The sequence below is a fragment of the Emys orbicularis genome (genome assembly GCF_028017835.1).
Source record: "Emys orbicularis isolate rEmyOrb1 chromosome 12 unlocalized genomic scaffold, rEmyOrb1.hap1 SUPER_12_unloc_1, whole genome shotgun sequence".
Lineage (NCBI taxonomy): Eukaryota > Metazoa > Chordata > Testudines > Emydidae > Emys > Emys orbicularis.
Genome location: NW_027045136.1, coordinates 432,964 through 453,301, shown reverse-complemented (window position 1 = coordinate 453,301; position 20,338 = coordinate 432,964). Strand labels below are relative to the sequence as shown.

General features: G+C 67.7%; 3 protein-coding genes across 3 annotated transcripts; 2 read left to right on the top strand and 1 right to left on the bottom strand.

The window, feature by feature from the left end:
• Positions 1 to 9: 9 nt before the first annotated feature.
• Positions 10 to 10,493, top strand: CDH24 (cadherin 24; the record flags this gene model as incomplete). Its single annotated transcript, XM_065422890.1, is given in 13 exon segments — positions 10 to 187; positions 839 to 958; positions 2,843 to 3,010; positions 3,619 to 3,800; positions 5,953 to 6,206; positions 6,929 to 7,065; positions 8,558 to 8,679; positions 8,788 to 8,902; positions 9,153 to 9,163; positions 9,165 to 9,408; positions 10,066 to 10,100; positions 10,102 to 10,224; positions 10,227 to 10,493. Coding segments are annotated over 13 exon segments (1,956 nt in total), but the record flags the coding sequence as incomplete, so codon positions are not given.
• Positions 10,494 to 13,638: 3,145 nt separating this feature from the next.
• On the bottom strand, positions 13,639 to 14,442 carry PSMB11 (proteasome subunit beta 11). The gene has a single exon (XM_065422889.1). It carries the CDS (start codon positions 14,440 to 14,442, stop codon positions 13,639 to 13,641), a length of 804 nt encoding a protein of 267 aa, XP_065278961.1.
• A 3,342-nt stretch (positions 14,443 to 17,784) lies between these two features.
• On the top strand, positions 17,785 to 19,937 carry PSMB5 (proteasome 20S subunit beta 5). The gene is made up of 3 exons (XM_065422901.1): positions 17,785 to 17,988; positions 18,761 to 19,067; positions 19,636 to 19,937. The coding sequence occupies exons 1-3, from the start codon at positions 17,785 to 17,787 to the stop codon at positions 19,935 to 19,937; spliced, it is 813 nt and encodes a 270-aa protein (XP_065278973.1).
• Positions 19,938 to 20,338: the final 401 nt, after the last annotated feature.

The following is a 20,338-nucleotide window of genomic DNA, read 5'->3' as shown; positions in this document are numbered from 1 at the left end:
ACCGGGACGGGAGAGAAGGCCCAATACACGTTGCTGGCCCAGGCCGTGGACCGGGCCTCGAACCGGCCCTGAGCCGCCCTCGAGCCGCCCTCCGAGTTCATCATCAAAGTGCAGGACATCAACGACAACCCACCCGTCTTCCCGCACGGCCCCTACCATGCCACTGTGCCCGAGATGAGCAACGTGGGTGAGTGCGCTCGCCTGGGCCAGCCTGCTGGTGCCCCTCACTCCCGAGCCGCAGCCCCTGCTAGCCCAGTCCTGCCCCCCCCCCCCCCCGCCCGGCCGGTGCCCCTCACTCCTGACCTGCAGCCCCTGCTAGCCCAGCTCTTCCCCCCTCAGCCCTGCCGGTGCCCCTCACTCCTGACCCGCAGCCCCTGCTAACCCTGCCCTGCCCCCCCAGCCCTGCCGGTGCCCCTCACTCCCGACCCGCAGCCCCTGCTAGCCCTGCCCTGCCCCCCCCCCAGCCCTGCCGGAGCCCCTCACTCCTGACCCGCAGCCCCTGCTAGCCCAGTCCTGCCCCCGCCCGGCCGGTGCCCCTCACTCCCGACCCGCAGCCCCTGCTAGCCCAGCCCTGGGCTCCCCCCAGCCCTGCCGGTGCCCCTCACTCCCGCCCACAGCCCCCTGCTAGCCCAGCTCTGCCCCCCTCAGCCCTGCCGGTGCCCCTCACTCCCGACCCGCAGCCCCTGCTAGCCCTGCCCTGCCCCCCCCCGCCCTGCCTGTGCCCCTCACTCCCAACCCGCAGCCCCTGCTAGCCCAGCCCTGAGCTCCCCCCCCGGCCCTACCGGTGCCCCTCACTCCCAACCCGCAGCCCAGCCCCCTCACTGTGCTCTCCCCCCAGGCACATCCGTGATCCAGGTGACGGCCCATGACGCTGACGACCCGAGCTACGGGAACAGTGCCAAGCTGGTGTACATGGTGCTGGAGGGGCTGCCCTTCTTCTCCGTCGACCCCCAGAGCGGTACGGGCAGACGCCGCCGGGGGCGGTGCGGGGGGGGGTGAAGCCTGCTGGGGGGTTGGGATGCAGGTGGGCCATATAGGGTTGGTGTTGGGGGGGGAGGAAGTGGGGGCTGTTTGATGTGGGGGGTGATGTGGGGCCCCCCTGTGTTCATCTCCCATCCCCTGTGTGTCTGTGCCATGCCTGGAGTTGGGTCTCCTCTGCCCCTCTCGAACCCACCTGCCCCTGCTCATGGCTTCTGTGGCCTCCCTGTGTGTCTGTGAGTGTCCTCCCTCAGCAGCGTCCGTCCATCGCCTCATCCACCCGTCCGTCCGCCCGTCCGTCCAACGCCCCAGCCAGCCAACCAGCCATCCAGCCATCCATCCACCCGTCCGTCCATCCACCCAGCCGTCCATCCATCCATCCACCCGTCCGTCCATCCGTCCAACGCCCCAGCCAGCCAGCCAGCCAGCCAGCCAGCCAGCCAGCCGTCCATCCATCCACCGTCCGTCCGTCCGTCCGTCCGTCAGTCCCTCCACCCAGCCGTCCATCCAACGCCCCACCCATCCGTCCAGCCAGACAGCCAGCCATCCACTCGTCCATCCATCCATCCGTCCGTCCATCCATCCGTCCGTCCGTCCATCCATCCATCCATCCATCCATCGCCTCATCCACCCGTCTGTCCGTCCGTCCATCCATCCATCTGTCCGTCCATCCACCCGTCCGTCCAATGCTCCACCCATCCATCCATCCGTCCATCCGTCCGTGCATCCACCCGTCTGTCCATCGCCTCATCAACCCATCCGTCCGTCCGTCCCTCCACCCATCCATCCAACGCCCCACCCATCCATCCATACATCCACTCGTCCGTCCATCCATCCAACACCCCACCCATCCATCCACCCAGCCGTCCATCCATCCACCCAGCCGTCCATCCATCCGTCCATTGCCTCATCCACCCGTCCGTCCGTCCATTCACCCATCTGTCCATCCGTCCGTCCGTCCATCCACCTATCCGTCCATCCGTCCGTGCATCCACCCGTCTGTCCATCGCCTCATCCACCCATCCGTCCGTCCGTCCCTCCACCCGTCCATCCAACGCCCCACCCATCCATCCACCCAGCCGTCCATCCATCCACTCGTCCGTCCATCCATCCAACACCCCACCCATCCATGCACCCAGCCGTCCATCCATCCACCCAGCCGTCCATCCATCCGTCCATTGCCTCATCCACCTGTCCATCCATCCATCCACCTGTCAATCCATCCATCCGTCCGTCCAACGCCCCACCCATCCATCCATCCACCTGTCCGTCCGTCCGTCCAACACCCCACCCATCCATCCATCCATCCACCCAGCCGTCCATCCATCCATCCACCTATCCATCCATCCATCCATCCATCCGTCCATCGCCTCATCCACCCGTCCAATCATCCATCCACCCATCTGTCCATCCGTCCGTCTGTCCGTCCATCCACCCATTCGTCCATCCATCCATCCATCCATCCTTCCGTCCGTCTGTCCACCTGTCTGTCCGTCCGTCCATCCATCCATCCACCCGTCCGTCCATCCATCCATCCACCTGTCCGTCCATCCATCCATCCATCCATCCATCCATCCACCCACCCACCCATCTGTCCGTCCATCCACCTGTCTGTCCGTCCATCCACCCATCCAACCATGAATCCATCCACCTGTCCGTCCATCCATCCATCCATCCATCCAACGCCTCATCCATCCATAGATCCATCTAATGCTCCATCCATCCACCCATCTCCATACACAACCCTCCATCCAACGCCCCATCTGTTATGCTTATAATCCATCCACCCACCTATCCATCCATTTGTCCATCCATCCATCCATTGCCCCCTTGGTCTCTAACTGTTCCCTCTCTCCCATGGCAGGCGTGGTGCGCACTGCGATCCCCAACATGGACCGGGAGGTGCAGGCTGAGCTGCTGGTGGTGATTCAGGCCAAGGACATGGGGGGCCATGCCGGGGGGCTGTCGGGGAGCGTCACTGTCACTGTCACCCTGAGCGACGTCAATGACAATCCGCCCAAATTCCCCCAGAGTAAGAGACCCCCTGTCTCCCCCCCCAGTCCACTATAGCCCATCTGCCGCCCCTGTACCAACACCCCTGTCCCTCCTCCACACCTCTAGACTCCCCCTCCTGCCCTGCTCATGTACTCAACCCCCTGCCCCCCAACCCAGACCTGTGCCCCCTTTTCTCCCTCAGCCCCTGGACCCAGCCTCACGTATCACCCCCAGATCTCACCACCCACCCTGCCCACCCTGTATCCCCAAGCAACTGTGCCCCCAACCCTCTCTACCCCAACCCCATTTCCCCAACCTGCCCCACCCCCAAAACCACAACCCCTGTTCCCGTGTCCCTCCCTTCACCTTTAACTCCTCCCCATCACACCCACAACCGCCCCTCACTTCCCCTTCCCTCCCCTCCCCCTCGCAGCTTCCCCCTCCATCTTTCACCTCCCTTCTGTTTACTGGGGGGGCACTGGCTGTGTGTGGGCTCCCAGCAGGGGGCGCTATGGGATGCAGGGGGCACTGGCTGTGGGGGGGGGGGCTCGCAATGGGGAGGCTGTGGGTCGCAAGGCAGGAGGCGCTGGGGCAGGGGCTGGCTCGGGGGCGTCTCTCTCTGGCTGACCCCCGGCCCCCTGGCAGGTTCTTACCAATTCTCGGTGCTGGAGACACTGCCACCTGGCTCTCCCGTGGGGCGGCTCCGGGCCCACGACCCGGACGAGGGGGACAACGCGCGGCTGAGCTACCGGCTGCTGGACGGGGATGGGCCCTTCGCCATCAGCACTGACCCGCTGGGCCGGGACGGCATCCTCACCATCAGCCAGGTGTGCTGCCCGGACGCCTGGGTCCCCATGAGCCTCCCAGGTTCCCGTGAGCCACACCCACCTGCTCGGACGCCAGGGTCCCCACAAGTCCCCTCCCCTCCCCCAGACCCTGGGGTCCCCACCCCCACTGCCCAGAAGCCAGGGTCCCGCCCCAGCTCCCCCATCTCATCCAGACCCAGAGGCCCCATCCAGCTACCCCCCCTCCCCAAGGTCCTGCCGAGCTACCCAACCCCATCCTGCTCAGACGCCGGGGTCCCACTGTGCCCTCCCTGGCTACCTGTCTTGGTGCCCCCTTTCCCTACCCCCATTCCCGGATGCCTGGGTCCCTTTGCCATTCAGCTGCCCAGTGGCCCCTTTCCCAGGCTGGAGGCCTCCCCTTGGGGCTGACTGCTAACCCCCTCGTCCCTTCACCACCGAGACCGGCTGCTAACCCCCCCCCGTAACCCCCCCGAGACCGGCTGCTAACCCCCCCGTCACCCCCCCTGAGACTGGCTGCTAACCCCCCCGTCACCCCCCTCGAGACTGGCAGCTAACCCCCCCCGTAACCCCCCCCAGAGACCGGCTCCTAACCCCCCCATCACCCCCCCTGAGACTGGCTGCTAACCCCCCCATCCCGTCCCCCCGAGACCGGCTGCTAACCCCCCCGATCACCCCCCCCGAGACTGGCTGCTAACCCCCCCATCACCCCGCCTGAGACCGGCTGCTAACCCCCCCGTCACCCCCCCCCCCGAGACCGGCTGCTAACGCCCCCGTCACCCTCCCCGAGACCGGCTGCTAACCCCCCCGTCATCCCCCCGAGACCGGCTGCTAACGCCCCCGTCATCCCCCCTGAGACTGGCTGCTAACGCCCCCGTCACCCTCCCCGAGACCGGCTGCTAACCCCCCCGTCACCCCCCCGAGACCGGCTGCTAACCCCCCCATCACCCCGCCTGAGACCGGCTGCTAACCCCCCCGTCACCCCCCCCCAAGACCGGCTGCTAACCCCCCCGTCATCCCCCCTGAGACTGGCTGCTAACCCCCCCATCACCCCGCCTGAGACCGGCTGCTAACCCCCGTCACCCCCCCGAGACCGGCTGCTAACGCCCCCGTCACCCTCCCCGAGACCGGCTGCTAACCCCCCCGTCATCCCCCCGAGACCGGCTGCTAACCCCCCCGTCATCCCCCCGAGACCGGCTGCTAACCCCCCCATCACCCCCCCGAGACTGGCTGCTAACGCCCCCGTCACACCCCCAGAGACCAGCTGCTAACCCCCCCATCACCCACCCGAGACCAGCTCTTAACCCCCCCGTCCCGTCCCCCCTGAGACCGGCTGCTAACCCCCCCATCTTCCCCCCCCGAGACTGGCTGCCAACCTCCCCGTCACCCCCAGCCCGAGACCGGCTTCTAACCCCCGTCACCCCCCCGAGACCGGCTGCTAACCCCAGGGGCGGCTCTATGTATTTTGCTGCCCCAAGCACGGCAGGCAGGCGGCTTTCGGCTGCGCGCCTGCGGGAGGTCTGCCGGTCCCGCGGCTTCGGCGCACCCGCCACCGAATTGCTGCTGCAGCCGTGGGACCGGCAGACCTCCCGCAGGCGTGCCGCCGAAGGCTCCCTGACTTCCGCCCCCACAGCGACCAGCAGGCCACCCCCCGCGGCTGGCCGCCCCAGGCTAACCTCCCCATCTTCCCCCCACCAGAGACTGGCTGATCACCCCCGATCACCCCCCCTGAGACTGGCTGCTAACCCCCCCGTCACCCCCCCCAGACCGGCTGCTCACCCCCCCGTCACCCCCCCTGAGACTGGCTGCTAACCCCCCCGTCACCCCCCCCAGACCGGCTGCTCACCCCCCCCGTCACCCCCCCTGAGACTGGCTGCTAACCCCCCCGTCACCCCCCCCCAGACCGGCTGCTCACCCCCCCCCGTCACCCCCCCTGAGACTGGCTGCTAACCCCCCCGTCACCCCCCCCAGACCGGCTGCTCACCCCCCCGTCACCCCCCCCCAGAGACTGGCTGCTCACCCCCCGTCACTCCCCCCCGAAACTGGCTGCTCACCCCCCCGTCACCCCCCCCAGACCGGCTGCTCACCCCCCCGTCACTCCCCCCCAGACCGGCTGATCACCCCCCCGTCTTCCCCCCCCCCCGAGACCGACTGCTCACTCTCCATCTCCCCCCAGCCGCTGGACTTTGAGCGGCGCCAGGTGTACGCCCTGCGGGTGGAGGCAGCCAACACGCGGGTCGACCCGCTGTACATCCGTCAGGGGCCCTTCAAGGACGTGGCCACCGTGCACGTGGCCGTGGAGGATGCGGCCGAGCCCCCGGCCTTCGCCCGGCCCAGCTACCAGCTGGGTGTCCCCGAGAACAGCCCCCCCGGCACCGTGGTGGGGAAGATCACAGCCTCCGACCTGGACACACCCAGCAGCACCATCCGGTACCGGCCGCGCCCAACAGGGGGCACAGTGGGGCATGGGGGGAGCTCCCAGCAGGGGGTGCTGGGGAGCGATGGGGGTGCTGGCCATGGGGGGAGCTCCCAGCAGGGGGCACGGTGGGGCATGGGGAGAGCTCCCAGCAGGGGGTGCTGGGGAGCGATGGGGGTGCTGGCCATGGGGGGAGCACCCAGCAGGGGGTGCTGGGGAGCGATGGGGGTGCTGGCCATGGGGGGAGCTCCCAGCAGGGGGTGCTGGGGAGCGATGGGGGTGCTGGCCATGGGGGGAGCTCCCAGCAGGGGGCACAGTGGGGCATGGGGGGAGCTCCCAGCAGGGGGTGCTGGGGAGCAATGGGGGTGCTGGCCATGGGGGGAGCACCCAGCAGGGGGTGCTGGGGAGCGATGGGGGTGCTGGCCATGGGGGGAGCTCCCAGCAGGGGGTGCTGGGGAGCGATGGGGGTGCTGGCCATGGGGGGAGCTCCCAGCAGGGGGCACAGTGGGGCATGGGGGGAGCTCCCAGCAGGGGGTGCTGGGGAGCGATGGGGGTGCTGGCCATGGGGGGAGCACCCAGCAGGGGGTGCTGGGGAGCGGGGGGGGGGCGCTGGCCGTGGGGAGGCCTCCCAGCAGCGGGTGCTGGGGAGCGATGGGTGCCATGGGGCATGGGGGGAGCTCCCAGCAGGGGACACATGAGACCCCCCCGACCCCCTCATCTCTCGCTGCTCCCCCAGATACTCCATCCTGCCCCACTCGGACCCCGGGCGGTATTTCAGCATCAGCCCCCAGGACGGGACCCTCCGCACGGCCCTGCCCCTCGACAGGGAGACGCTGGCCTGGCACAACCTGACCGTGGTGGCCACCGAACTAGGTAAGGGGGGCCCAGCTGGGGGTGGCTGCCCAGGGGAGCTGACTGGGGGAGGGGCAGGGGAGGTCTGGGGGGGGCCCAGTGGGGGGCAGCTGCCCGTGCAGGGGGCCCTGACAGCTCTGGTTTGCCTTAGTATGTATTCACCGGCCTTTTCTCCCCCTCCCTGTGTCTGCGTGTTGGTGGTGTGGTGTTTGCTTGTCGTTGGCATGTTCTTTGTGTGTCGGTGGCGTGTGGGCTCCCTATCATCTGTGGGTGCCTGCTCTCCCCTGGCGTTTTGCCTGTGGCGGTGTGTGGGTTGCTTGTGGGTGTGGTTTGCATGTGTTGGCTGTTATGGCTGCCTGTTGGCTGGGTGGCGGCTGGCCCCGGATGCATGTGGGCTTTGCGTGTTGGCGGCATATTGCTGGTGCTGTGGGGCTGGTGCACCGCTTGTGCATCATTACCTATTGGCCGTGTGTGGACTGACACGTGCTTTGCACGTGGGCTGCATGTTCTGTGTTGGCTGCATGTGTGCTGGTGTTCCTGTGTGTCATTGCGTGCTACCCGGCGTGTTTCTGCACATGGCTGACATGTTTCTGGAATGGCTGGCGCATTTCCACGTGTGTGTGGTGTGTTTCTGCATGTGGCTGACGTGTTGCTGGCATATGCTTGTGTGTGGCTGGCATGTTTCCGTGTGTGGCTGGTGTGTGGTTGTGCATGGTGGGTGTGTTTCCACGTGTGGCTGGCGTGTTTCTGCATGTGGTTGTGCATGGCTGGTGTTTCTGCATGTGGCTGGTGTGTGGTTGTGCATGGCTGGCGTTTTTCCACGTGTGGCTGGCATGTGGTTGCGCATGGCTGGCGTGTTTCCGCATGTGGTTGCACATGGCTGGCGTGTTTCCATGTGTGGTTGGTGTGTGGTTGCGCATGGCTGGCGTGTTTTCGTGTGTGGCTGCGCATGGCTGACGTGTTTCCGCGTGTGGTTGGCGTGTGGCTGCGCATGGCTGGCATGTTTCCGCATGTGGTTGTGCATGGCTGGTGTGTTTCTGCGTGTGGCTGGCGTGTGGTTGCGCATGGCTGGTGTGTTTCTGCATGTGGTTGCGCATGGCTGGTGTGTTTCCGCGTGTGGCTGGCGTGTGGTTGCGCATGGCGGGTGTGTTTCCACATGTGGCTGGCGTGTTTCTGCATGTGGTTGTGCATGGCTGGTGTTTCTGCATGTGGCTGGTGTGTGGTTGTGCATGGCTGGCGTTTTTCCACGTGTGGCTGGCATGTGGTTGTGCATGGCTGGCGTGTTTCCGCATGTGGTTGCACATGGCTGGCGTGTTTCCGTGTGTGGCTGGCGTGTGGTTGTGCATGGCTGGCGTGTTTCCACGTGTGGCTGGCATGTGGTTGCACATGGCTGGTGTGTTTCCGTGTGTGGCTGGCGTGTGGTTGTGCATGGCTGGTGTGTTTCCATGTGTGGCTGGCGTGTTTCCGCGTGTGGCCGTGCTGGCCGCGTGCCCCTCCCTGTCTCTTGCTCCAGACAGCCCGGCGCAGGCTGCGCCCGTCCCCGTGATTGTCCACGCCCTGGACGTGAACGACAACGTGCCTGAGCTGGCGCCGGGGACCGAGCCCTTCGTCTGCCACGGCACCGCGCCCGGCCAGGTGAGCACCCGGACGCCTGGGGCCCTCCCTGCCGGGGCTGAGAGGGGTGCAATGGGCGTGGGGGCTGGGAGCCAGGACACCTGGGTTCACGCTCTCCTCCCCCCACAGCTGATCCAGACCCTCTGGGCCCTGGACCGGGACGAGGGGGGGGCCGGGAGCCGATTGACGATTCGCTCCCCCCCAGGGCTGGGACCCTCTGACATCACTGTGCGGGACAACGAGGGTGAGAGTGGCCCCCCTGGTCCCCCCAGCCCCCCATGCTGTCCCCCTCCCCCCCGTGCTCTCCCCCTTCCCCACCCCTCCACCAGCCCCACCTCATTCCTGCACTCCTCACCTCTGCCAGCTGCCCCACACCCCTTCCCTGGCCCCCCATGCTGTCCCCCTCCCCTGTGCTCACCACCCCTTCCCCGGCCCCCCACTTCTCCACCCCTCCCCCAACCTCCTCCCTTACTCTCTGTGTCTCTCCCCACCAGATGGCTCGGCCCGCTCTCCTGCTCCGGACCCCGCGGCTGCCCCCCCCGGGTGGACCCCCCCTGCTGGTGCCCCTGGAGCTGGTGGATGGGGGACGCCCCCCCCTGACCGGCACCCCCACCCTGACACTAAGCGTCTGCCAGTGCCGGCCCGACGGCGCCCTGCGCTCCTGCCAGCCCCCCCCTGCCACCGGCGCCCCCCCGGGGCTCAGCACCGCCGCCCTGTTGGCCATCCTGGGCTGCGGCGCCAGCCTGCTCGGTGAGGGGGGGGTGGGGCCTGGGGGGCACAGGAGGTGCAGGAAAGGGGAGGGGAGGGGGAGGGGCTCTGGGGGCCTGGCACTGACCCCCCCTCCCCCCAGCGCTGGCGGGGCTCCTGGCCTGGGGGTGCCCCAAGGCGGGGGTGGGATGGGGGAGGGAAGCCAGGGGGAGGGCTCTCGGGGTCAGGTGGGGGATGGGAGGGGCTCTGGGGGCCTGGCACTGACCCCCCCCTCTCCCCCCAGCGCTGGCAGGGCTCCTGGGCCGGGGGCGCCCCAAGGCGGGGGTGGGATGGGGGAGGGAAGACAGGGGGAGGACTCTGGGGGTCAGGTGGGGCATGGGAGGGGCTCTGGGGGCCCGGCACTGACCACCCCATCCCCTCAGCGCTGGCAGGGCTCCTGGCCCGGGGGCGCCCCAAGGCAGGGGTGGGATGGGAGAGGGAAGCCAGGGAGGGCTCTGGGGGTGAGGTGGGGGATGGGAGGGGCTCTGGGGGCCCGGCACTGACCCCCCAATCCCCCCAGCGCTGGCAGGGCTCCTGGCCCAGGGACACCCCAAGGCGGGGGTGGGACGGGGGAGGAAAGCCAGGGCGAGGGCTCTGGGGGTCAGGTGGGGGATGGGAGGGGCTCTGGGGGCCTGGCACTGACCCCCCCTCTCCCCCCAGCGCTGGCAGGGCTCCTAGCCCGGGGGCGCCCCAAGGGGGGGGGCGCGGATGACGCCGGCGGAGGAGGGCGAGGTGCGTGAGAACATCATCAGCTACGACGACGAGGGGGGGGGCGAGGCCGACACCCAGGCCTTCGACATGGCCGCCCTGCAGCGTCCGCCCCCCCCCCGGACTCCCCTCTGGCCCCCCCCCGCCTGGCTGCCTGCCTCACCGCCCGCCTGGGCCGGGCCGATGCCGACCCCCGGGCCCCCCCCTACGACTCGCTGCAGGTCTATGGCTACGAGGGCGGGGGGACACCCTGCGGCAGCCTCAGCCCCCTGGGCTCCTCCTGGGGGGACAGCGAGGGGGAGGGGGGCGACCCTGGTGAGTGGGGGCCCCTCTTTCGCACCTTGGCCGAGCTCTATGGGGGCCAAGAGGGGCCCGCCTGAGGCCACGCCCACCTCCAGCCATGCCATGGGACCACGCCCACTTCCCAGCCACTCCTGGGAGGCCACGCCCCCTCCCTTTCGGTCATGCCAGCGAGGCCACGCCCACCTTCCAGCCATGCCATGGGCATGCCACTTGACCACGCCCACTTCCCAGCCGCACCTGAGAGGCCTCACACCCCCGGTCATGCCAGTTAGGCCACACCCACCTGCAGCCACGTCTGCAAGGCCACGCCCACCTCCCACCCATGCCGTGGGTCCACGCCCACTTCCCAACCACACCAGTGAGGCCAAGCCCAGCACCAGGCCACGCCATGGCCGCACCTGCAGGTCCACGCACTCTCCTAGCCACGCCCCCAAGCAGGCCACTCCCACTTCTACCCACACCCCCTTCTCAGCCCCCATGGCCCCTGCAGCCCTGCTTCCCCCTCAGTGCTTCGGCCCCCCCCACCTACCCGCCGCTCGGCCTTTGTCCTGTGTCCATCCATCTGTCCTCCCCCCGCCCGCCCGTCCTCCCCCCACTCACTGGGTGTGTTCCCCTCATTGGGTGATCAGCCCCCCCCACCCGTTCCCTCCTTTCCCTGCCCCCCCATGGCTGCTCACCCACTGTGACCGACTGTGACCCCCCGCCCCTGATTAATGCTGTATCCAGCCCCCCTCAGGCTGAGCCCCCCCCAACGTGGCATCCTGCCACCCCCCAGCCAGGGGAGCCCCAGGAAATCCCAGGGGATTGTGGGGGCCTGGACCCCCACACATCTAGGATCCACTAGACCCCCCTGCCCCCCCCCAGTGGATTCTGCATTGGGACTTTTAATGTCACGGGATACTGGGGGGGGGGGGTGGTGGTGCCATTGTGTGGGGGTGGAGGAATGTACTATTGTGTTCGAGGGGAGGGGGGAGCGCCCATGTTATAATTTCGTAATAAACACTTTATTTTGTAAAATACAAACCTCTTCCTCATTGTGGGGCCTGGACGCTTGGGATCCTCCCGGCTCTGGGAGGGGAGTGGGGTCTGGTGGTTAACGCAGGGGGGGCTGGGGGCCAGGACTCCTGGGTTCCCGGCTGGCTCTGAGAGGGGAGTGGGGTCTGGTGGTTAACGCAGGGGGGGCTGGGGGCCAGGACTCCTGGGTTCCCGGCTGGCTCTGGGAGGGGAGTGGGGTCTGGTGGTTAACGCAGGGGGGGCTGGGAGCCCAGACTCCTGGGTTCCCGGCTGGCTCTGAGAGGGGAGTGGGGTCTGGTGGTTAACGCAGGGGGGGCTGGGGGCCAGGACTCCTGGGTTCCCGGCTGGCTCTGGGAGGGGAGTGGGGTCTGGTGGTTAGAGCAGGGGGGTGCTGGGATCCCAGACTCCTGGGTTCCCGGCTGGCTCTGGGAGGGGAGTGGGGTCTGGTGTTTAGAGCAGGGGGGTGCTGGGAGCCCAGACTCCTCGGTTCCCGGCTGGCTCTGAGAGGGGTGTGAGGTCTGGTGGTTAGAGCAGGGGGGTGCTGGGAGCCAGGACTCCTCGGTTCATGCAGGGCCCTGGGGGAGGGGGGGTGATGTTGTAATGACTGTTCTGCCCAAGTGTCTTTGTCTCCGATTTAATTTCTATGTAAATGAGAAGGGGCAGGGCCAGCAGGACCCCCCCCCCCCCCGAACAGTAGCAATGGGGGGTGGGGGCACAGCTCTGCCAGCCCGTTCCCCTCCCTCCCTCCACTGGAGCATGAAGGACCCACTAATGGGGCCCCCGTGAACACCGGGGTCCCCCCAGACAGGAGGGGGGGGGTCAGCAGGGGCTGGCGGGACAGAGCCAAGCAGCCGGGGAAAGGGGAGAGGGAGAGATGGGGGGTCAACGTGAGAGCAGGAGGGAGAGAGCTAGCAGGGCGGCGGGACGGAGCGAGTGGGGCAGGGACAGAGGAAAGGGGGCAGGACGGGGGGAGTGGGACAGGGACAGAGAGACGGAGGGAGTGGGGCAGGGACAGAGGAAAGGGGGCAGGACGGAGGGAGTGGGACAAGGACAGAGAGACGGAGGGAGTGGGGCAGGGACAGAGGAAAGGGGGCAGGACGGAGGGAGTGGGGCAGGGACAGAGAGACGGAGGGAGTGGGGCAGGGACAGAGGAAAGGGGGCAAGACGGAGGGAGTGGGGCAGGGACAGAGGAAAGGGGGCAGGATGGAGGGAGTGGGGCAGGGACAGAGAGACGGAGGGAGTGGGGCAGTGACAGAGGAAAGGGGGCAGGACGGGGGGAGTGGGACAGGGACAGAGAGATGGAGGGAGTGGGGCAGGGACAGAGGGGAAAGGGGGCAGGACGGAGGGAGTGGGACAGGGACAGAGAGACGGAGGGAGTGGGGCAGGGACAGAGGAAAGGGGGCAGGACGGAGGGAGTGGGGCAGGGACAGAGGGACGGAGGTAGTGGGGCAGGGACAGAGGAAGGGGGGCAGGGATGGAGGAAGTGGGGCAGAGACAGAGGAAGGGGGGCAGGACGGAGGGAGTGGGAGAGGGACGGAGGGACCGGGCGGCTGGCAGTGTGGCAGGGCCGAGAGCAGGACAGACAGACGGGGAGCAAAGCAGCCGAGTGGAAGGAGGAGTCGGGGCCCGGGGGGGGGGGGGGGAGCCCAGACCCTGCCGCCCCCGGACGCCAGTTCAGATCATGGGAGTGACGTGCTGCAGGGTGTGGCTGGAATAACAACCCCCAGCAGCCGGGCACGTGGGGCAAGGGGGCTCCCAGTTACTCCAGTCCCAGCCTCGCCCTGCAGGGGGCGCTGTGGGGCGGGGGGATGGAGGGATGGTGCCAGCTGGGGAGATAAACATGTAACCCCCCCCCCGTACGTCTCAGCCCCCGGACACCGCAATGCCCAGCCACAGCTGCATTTATTGGTCATCTACTGGCACATCCCGGTTTATACCAGTTCCAGCAGCCTGCGCCGGGGGTCCCAGCTGGTTGTTACTGGTCCATGGCAGTTCAGGCAGGTCTGTGCCGGTTCCTTCAGGCGCACGCTGGCGTGTGTGAGTCCAAGCTGGGTTGTCCTGGTCCGGTGCAGGATTGCTGTAGTCACGGTGCCCTGCTGGTTTATACTGGTTTAAACTGCTTTATGCTGGTGGATCCTGGTCCATGCAGATTAATAATGCTCCATCCGTTTATACTGGTCCATGCTGGTTTATACTGGTATAGACTGGCTAATGACGCTCCAGGCTGGTTCCTGCTGGTTTATACTGGTCCACACTGGTCTGTTCTGCTTCCTCCTCCTCCTCCTCGGTGGGCCCCAAGGCCCGGGCCAGGCCCCCCAGCTCCCCCACGTCGCTGTGGGACACCCAGACCCAGCCGCTCTGGCGCACGTGGAAGACGTCAACGCAGCCCCCAGAGTAGGCGTCACGGCGGGTGGCATGGGCCACGGCGTGGCGGGCCAGGGCGTAGGCGGCGGCAGGCGGCATGTCGGGGCGGTAGGCCCCGTCCAGCAGCCCGTAGGCGTAGGGCGAGCCGGAGCCCACGGCCACCACGTCCAGGGGCAGGCGGGTGCCGTCGCTGTAGACGTACCAGAGGCCGGGGCCGGTGCGGTCCCAGCCGCAGAGCGCCACAGCCACGCACAGCCCGCGCCCCCGCTGTGCCCGCAGCCCGCCCGCCAGCAGCGCTGCCGCCTCGGCCACGCCCGGCTCCCGCCCGTCCTCCTGGCGCCGCAGGGCCAGCTGGCAGCGCAGGGCCCGCAGCCACGTGGCGCAGTCGGCCGAGGTCCCCGAGGTTGTGGCCAGCAGCCGGGCGTGGACGGGGAGCACCTTGCGGGAGGCCGGGCAGGCCACGTAGGTGCCGCAGGACGAGCGGGTGTCAGCCGCTGCCACCACGCCCTGGGCCAGCCGGAAGGCCAGCGTGGTGGTGCCGTGGGGCAGGGGGCAGGGGGTGCCGGCAGGCGCCGGGCAGGGGGGTGGCAGGGGCCACGGGGGCGGCGGGGAGCAGGGCCGGCGGTGCAGCAAGTCTTGCAGAGCCATGGGGCGCCCAGGAGAGTGGGGCGGGGAGGGAGGGGACCAGGAGATATAGAGGGCGGGGGAGGGGCAGCAGCGCTGGGGTGAGGGACCCCCCCCCCCGTGGGTCTCTGAACCCCCCCCCAGATGCTGCCTTGTCAGCTCCTGTCACCCTCCATTGCTCAGTCTGGCGTCCCCCACCCCCAACGCCGCGTCCCCTGCCTGGAGCAGGGGGTGGGGAGAGACATGCAGGGGATGTGTCAGGTAACAGCACCCGACGTCTGCCAGGACCCCTTGCCCCACACCTGCCAGGGCCGGGGGCTGCGGCGAAATGGGAGCGTCTCCTCCCACACGCTGAGCCAGGGCCTCGCGGGCACCATGCTCCGGAGGTAAGAGGCAGCAGCTGGCTGGCAGGGGCGTCACGCACACACCGGGGGGGGGAGGGGTGTTGCACATGCACAAGGGGCTTTGCACTTGCACAAGGACTTTTGCAAAGTCCCAGTGGGGCTTTGCACACCCAAGGCGTTTGGCAGGTCGGGGGGCATTGGCACACCTGCCATCTGCTTTCCACGTGCCCAGGGTACTTGGCACACCCGAAGGTATACAGCCAGGCGCAAGGGGCTCTGTACAAACAGGGTGGGGAGGAACTGTACGTGTGGCGTGGCAGAGGACTTTGCACACACAGAGGGGATTGTGCACATGCACGGGGGGGCTGGTGTGTTTTGAGCCGCACAAGGGGCAACTTGCACACAGGGGAGCCTGTGAGGGAGGCTGAATCTGCACAGGGGGCCCCAGGCGTTTTGCACACTCGCATCAGGGTTGTACACACACATGCCGACAGGCAAGGAGCCGCCCTTACACGCCCTGCACATCAGGGGCAGCTGACGCCAGCACAGGGTTGTTGCCCCCCTACCTCTCCACGAAGGGTTGAAGGAGTTGTATGCTCTGGGAGGAAGGGGAGTTGCACACAGAGCCAGTAGCTTGCACATTCATGGGGCAATTTGCAGGCTTCCAAGGGGATCTGCACATTGCAAAGGAATTTGCACGCCCAGCAAGGGATTTGCATGCACACAGAGGGGTTTGCACACTCATGGGGCTTGCATCCACGCAAAGGGGGAGTTGTGCACTGGCAAAGGGGTTGCACAATTAAAGGGGGTTGCACACACCCATTTGCAAAAGGGGCTTGCACACTCATCAAGGGGGCTTGCACACTCGTGTCAGGCTGCATGCTCCCAAATGGTTTCCACACTCAAGAAGGGGGATTTACACACTCCCGGGGGGGTTGCACGCTCACATGATGGGATGCACAACACGGCAAAGGGGGAGTGTCACGGACTCACAGATCGTGCCCACTCTTGGCCCCGTGAGGTCTGCAGGGGGTGCCCCTTTCAGTGAGACAGCCCTTCTCTGGGGTCCACTCTCTCCCGGGGTCAGGCCCCTCCACCTCGTGGAGCCGCACCTCTCTGAGCCTTAGCACCCCTGTTTCTCGCCATGGGCCCCCCAGGGAGTCCACTTGCACTGGACCCCCAGGGCCTCCACCCCCCAAAGGGGACGATGCCCCCACCCCCACCCCCGCCCTGTTCTCTAGACCGGAGTGACTCTCAGCCAGTGTCACACAGGAGGGTTTATTGAGTGTTGAACACAGCACAGGAAACTCTCAGGGCCTCAGGCCTGGCCTCCCTCAGCCCAGCACATCCCAGACTTCCTGCATCCAGGTGGGCTCTGCCTGCTCCCCCTCTCCAGCCCAGAGCCCCCCTGCTTCCCAGCTGGGCATCTGATACCCCCAGCCCCAAGCCCGGCCTCTGGCCATTGTCTTCTCTCCAGGGAAACAGGGTCTCCTGGGCCTCCTCTCCCCTCTTCTGCCCTCTGGCCCCCTCTGGCTGGACCCGGCTGGTCAGGTCGCTGGGGTCTCCATTCTCCAGGCCATTGGCCGGGGTCCCAAATTCCCTCACTGGGCCCTTGTAACAACAAACTCCCTTTCCCCTTCCCTCGTTAAACCAGTAACACCCGGGGAAACTGAGTCCCACCCTCTCTGCATGCAAACCATTGGAAAAACACGGAAAAACCAAGAAAATCCCCCACTTCGTCACAGGGAGTTGTGCACAGGCAAAGAGGGGTCGTACAGTCGAAGGGGTGTTGCACACTCACAAAGGGGCTTTGCACACGGAGGGGTCTCACACTGGCCCCCAGGGGCTGCCAACTGCCCGCGCTGAGGCTGTGCTCAAGTGAGTGTGCAGGGGGGTTTGCACTAGGGTGTCCGGTTTTCGACAGGAACACCAGCTGATTGGGCTGCTAAGAGTCTGGTTGGCGTCGCAGCCCCCGGCCCAAAGACACCCCTCGGTCCCAGCCTGGAGCCCTCACCTCCCCTGTCCCGACCCCCTTCCCCAGCCCAGAGCCCCCTCCTGCCCTCTGAACCCGGAGCCCCCTCCTGCACCCCAAACCCCTCATCCCCAGCCCCACCCTGGAGCCCGCACTCCCAGCCAGAACCCTCACCCTCTGCGCCCCAACCCCCTGCTCCAGCCCTCCTAACCCCTCCCTCCCAGCCCTGATCCCCCTCCTGCACCCCAAACCTCATCCCCAGCCCCATCCCAGAGCCCCCTCCTGTCCTCCCACCCCCTCGGTCCCAGCCTGGAGCCCTCACCCCCCCGCCCCGTGAAATGAGGAGGAGCGAGAGTGGGGAGAGCGAGTGATGGGGAGGCGGGGCCTCGGGGGAGGGGCGGGGCAAGGTTGGATGTGGGTAGAAAGGTGGCAGCCCCAGGTTGCCCGGCCCTTGCACGCTGACCGCAGGGGGGACCTGCCCCGGGAGGATCTGCACGCGCTAGAGGAGGGGCGGCGCGCGGGGCTCCAGCCCCATGCCTTTCCAGGGCCAGTCATGCCCCTAGTAAAGATGGCCACCGCTCCCCATGTGTTAGATGGGAGCGAAGCGAGGCTGCCCATAACCAAGATGGCCGCTGAGGGGTCTGTCACGTGATCTCCACTGCTCTCGGAAAAGATGGCGGACCGCCGCTTTTATCAGGTAGTGAAGCCGCCTTGCCTTTTTCCAAGATGGCCGCCACGCACAGCTTTACGCCGCCGAACCCCATGAGTGACATAGATAGTGAAGCCAGCTCGCCTTCACGGCGCCTGCGCTGCCGTCACCGAACATGGCCGCCGAGGCTATCGGCAACGGAGCAGCCGAGTCACGCTGTGCCCTCAACGAAGATGGCGCCTATTCTCCATACATTTGATAGGAGGTGTAGTCACAGAACCCTTCCGTCCAATATGGCGGTCATGGCGCCTCCGAGTCACGCTGTGCCCTCACCAAAGATGGCGGCCGGCCTTACATATAGGACAGGGCGAGGCCACACCCCCATCCTGCCCTTACCCAAGATGGCGCTGGCCAGCCTGCTGCCGCCGGAGCTGCCCGTCAACCGGCCCGGCTTCTTCGGGCTGGCGGGGCGCTGCGAGCTCCAGGCCCCCGGACCCCGCCCGGCCCCGGGCCCGCCTGGCTTGGCCCCGCCCGCCTGGGGGCTCCCGGCCGCGGGGGATGCCGGGATCGAGCTGCTGCACGGGACCACCACGCTGGCCTTCAAGGTGGGCGGGGCCGGAGAGGGAGGGAGACCCCCCATAGGGGCGGAGCCAAGTCAGGGGGCGGTGCTAGGGAGGGAGACCCCCACCCCCAGGGGTGGGGCCAGTGGGCGGGGCTAGAGAGGGAGCCCCCCTTGGGTGCGACCAGGTCAGGGGGCGTGGCTAGGCAGAGAGACACACCCCCCCAGGGGTGGGGCTAGATCTGGAGACACCCCCCCCATAGGAGGAGGGGGCTGGGGACAGACTCTACTGTGTGTGTGTGTGGGGGGGATTAGGGGTGTCCCCCGTGACGTGGTGCAGCCCTGCCTTCCCTGCAGTGGAGTCCGTATTGGGGGGCACAGTGGGGTATGGGTCAGCCCTGCCCCCCAGGAGGGGATGGAGCAGTGATCTGAGGTGCTGTCTCTGGTCTGTGTGGGTGCGGAGCGAGGGTGCAGGAGTGGGCATGCCATCCTCGGGGGGGGGGGAGTGCTGTGCTCCAGGGGGGTGTACCCCAGCTTGGCACCCTGTGACCCCCCCCTCCCCTGGTTCCAGGAGGGCGTGGCAGTGGGGGACACTGTGCTCAGGGGGGTGTACCCCAGCTTGGCTCCCTGTGACCCCCCCTCCCCTAGTTCCAGGAGGGCGTGGCAGTGGGGGACACTGTGCTCAGGGGGGTGTACCCCAGCTTGGCACCCTGTGACACCCCCCCCTCCCCTAGTTCCAGGAGGGAGTGGCGGTGGGGGGTACCGTGCTCTGGGGGGGTGTACCCCAGCTTGGCTCCCTGTGACCCCCTCTCCCCTAGTTCCAGGAGGGCGTGGTGGTGGCGGTGGACTCGCGGGCCACGGCCGGCTCCTACGTGGCCTCGCAGACGGTGAAAAAGGTGATCGAGATCAACCCCTACCTGCTGGGCACCATGGCGGGCGGCGCCGCCGACTGCAGCTTCTGGGAGCGGCTGCTGGCCCGGCAGTGCCGCATCTACCAGCTGCGCAACAAGGAGCGCATCTCTGTGGCCGCCGCCTCCAAGCTGCTGGCCAACATGGTGTATCAATACAAGGGGCTGGGGCTCCACATGGGCACCATGATCTGCGGCTGGGACAAGCGGGGCCCAGGTGAGGGCGCCCTAGCCCCCTCCCTGGGTCTCTCCAGCCACCCCAGAGCACCCAGCCCCCTCCCTGTGTCTCCCCAGTCTCCCTGAGGCCCCAGAGCACCCAGCCCACTCCCTGGGTCTCTCCAGCCACCCCCCCCCCCCCCCGGGGCCCCAGAGCACCCAGCCCCATCCCTGGGTCTCTCCAGCCACCCCCCCCCCCGGGGCCCCAGAGCACCCAGCCCCCTCCCCGTATCTCCCCAGTCTCCCCAGGGCCCCAGAGCACCTAGTCCCCTCCTGGGTCTCCCCAGCCGCCCCCCCCCCGGGGCCTCAGAGCACCCAGCCCCCTCCCTGGGTCTCCCCAGCCCCCCTCCCCAACACCTCGCCCCCCCATTCACCGGCCCCAACCTTCCCCCTTGGGACTTGGGGTGATCCTCTTATCTACCCCTTCCATGGGACCCTCATTGCCACATCCCCTCCCCTTGGGCTGCACTTTCGGGGGGAGGGGTTACATGTGCAATGCCCCCTGTCCCTGGGAAGGGGGGGACCCCATCTCCGGGGGGAGCCCTGCAGTGATCCCCCTCTCTCCTCAGGCCTGTACTACGTGGACAGTGAGGGGAACCGCCTCTCGGGCACGGCTTTCTCCGTGGGCTCGGGCTCGGTGTACGCCTACGGGGTGCTGGACCGCGGCTACGCACCCGACATGCCGGCCGAGGAGGCCTACGACCTAGCCCGGCGCGCCATCTACCAGGCCACCTACCGTGATGCCTACTCCGGGGGCGAGGTCAACCTGTACCACGTCCGGCGGGATGGCTGGGTCCGCGTCTCCACCGACGACGTGGCCCAGCTCCACGCCCAGTACCGTGGGGACCCGCAGGGGGACGGGGCCGCCTAAGCGTGGGGTGGGGCCCCGGGGGGGCAGGGCAGGAAGGGGCCTGGATTGGCCACGGGGGTTCCCCCGGAGGTTACAAAGGAAGGGGCATGGCTGGGCTAACTGCACGTGGTGGGGGCATGGCCTATAACGGGGTGGTAGGGCCATGGGGTGGCTGGGGGGGCCCATGGCGAGAGGACCCTGCTGGTTCCCTATAAAGCTTGTTTCTGTCCCACAGCTGGAGAGTGTCGTCATTTGTTGGGTGGGGGGCAGTCTTAGGCTGGGCCGCCAGTGAGCCCAGCCTGGCCCACCCGTGCCACCCACTCCCTGGGCATCAGCCTGCCCCGGATCGGGGGTGAGCCTGGCTCGGGGAATCCGGGGGTGGGGCAGGCTGGGGGCCGGGCGCAGTGCTCTGACCCTGAGTT

Bases quoted from the DNA above. Each gene is read 5' to 3' on its own strand.
- PSMB11 (XM_065422889.1), bottom strand. From the start codon at position 14,442: ATGGCTCTGCAAGACTTGCTGCACCGCCGGCCCTGCTCCCCGCCGCCC.
- PSMB5 (XM_065422901.1), top strand. From the start codon at position 17,785: ATGGCGCTGGCCAGCCTGCTGCCGCCGGAGCTGCCCGTCAACCGGCCC. The intron at 17,989-18,760 runs GTGGGCGGGGCC...CCTCTCCCCTAG, and splicing joins CCACCACGCTGGCCTTCAAG to TTCCAGGAGGGCGTGGTGGT. The intron at 19,068-19,635 runs GTGAGGGCGCCC...CTCTCTCCTCAG, and splicing joins CTGGGACAAGCGGGGCCCAG to GCCTGTACTACGTGGACAGT.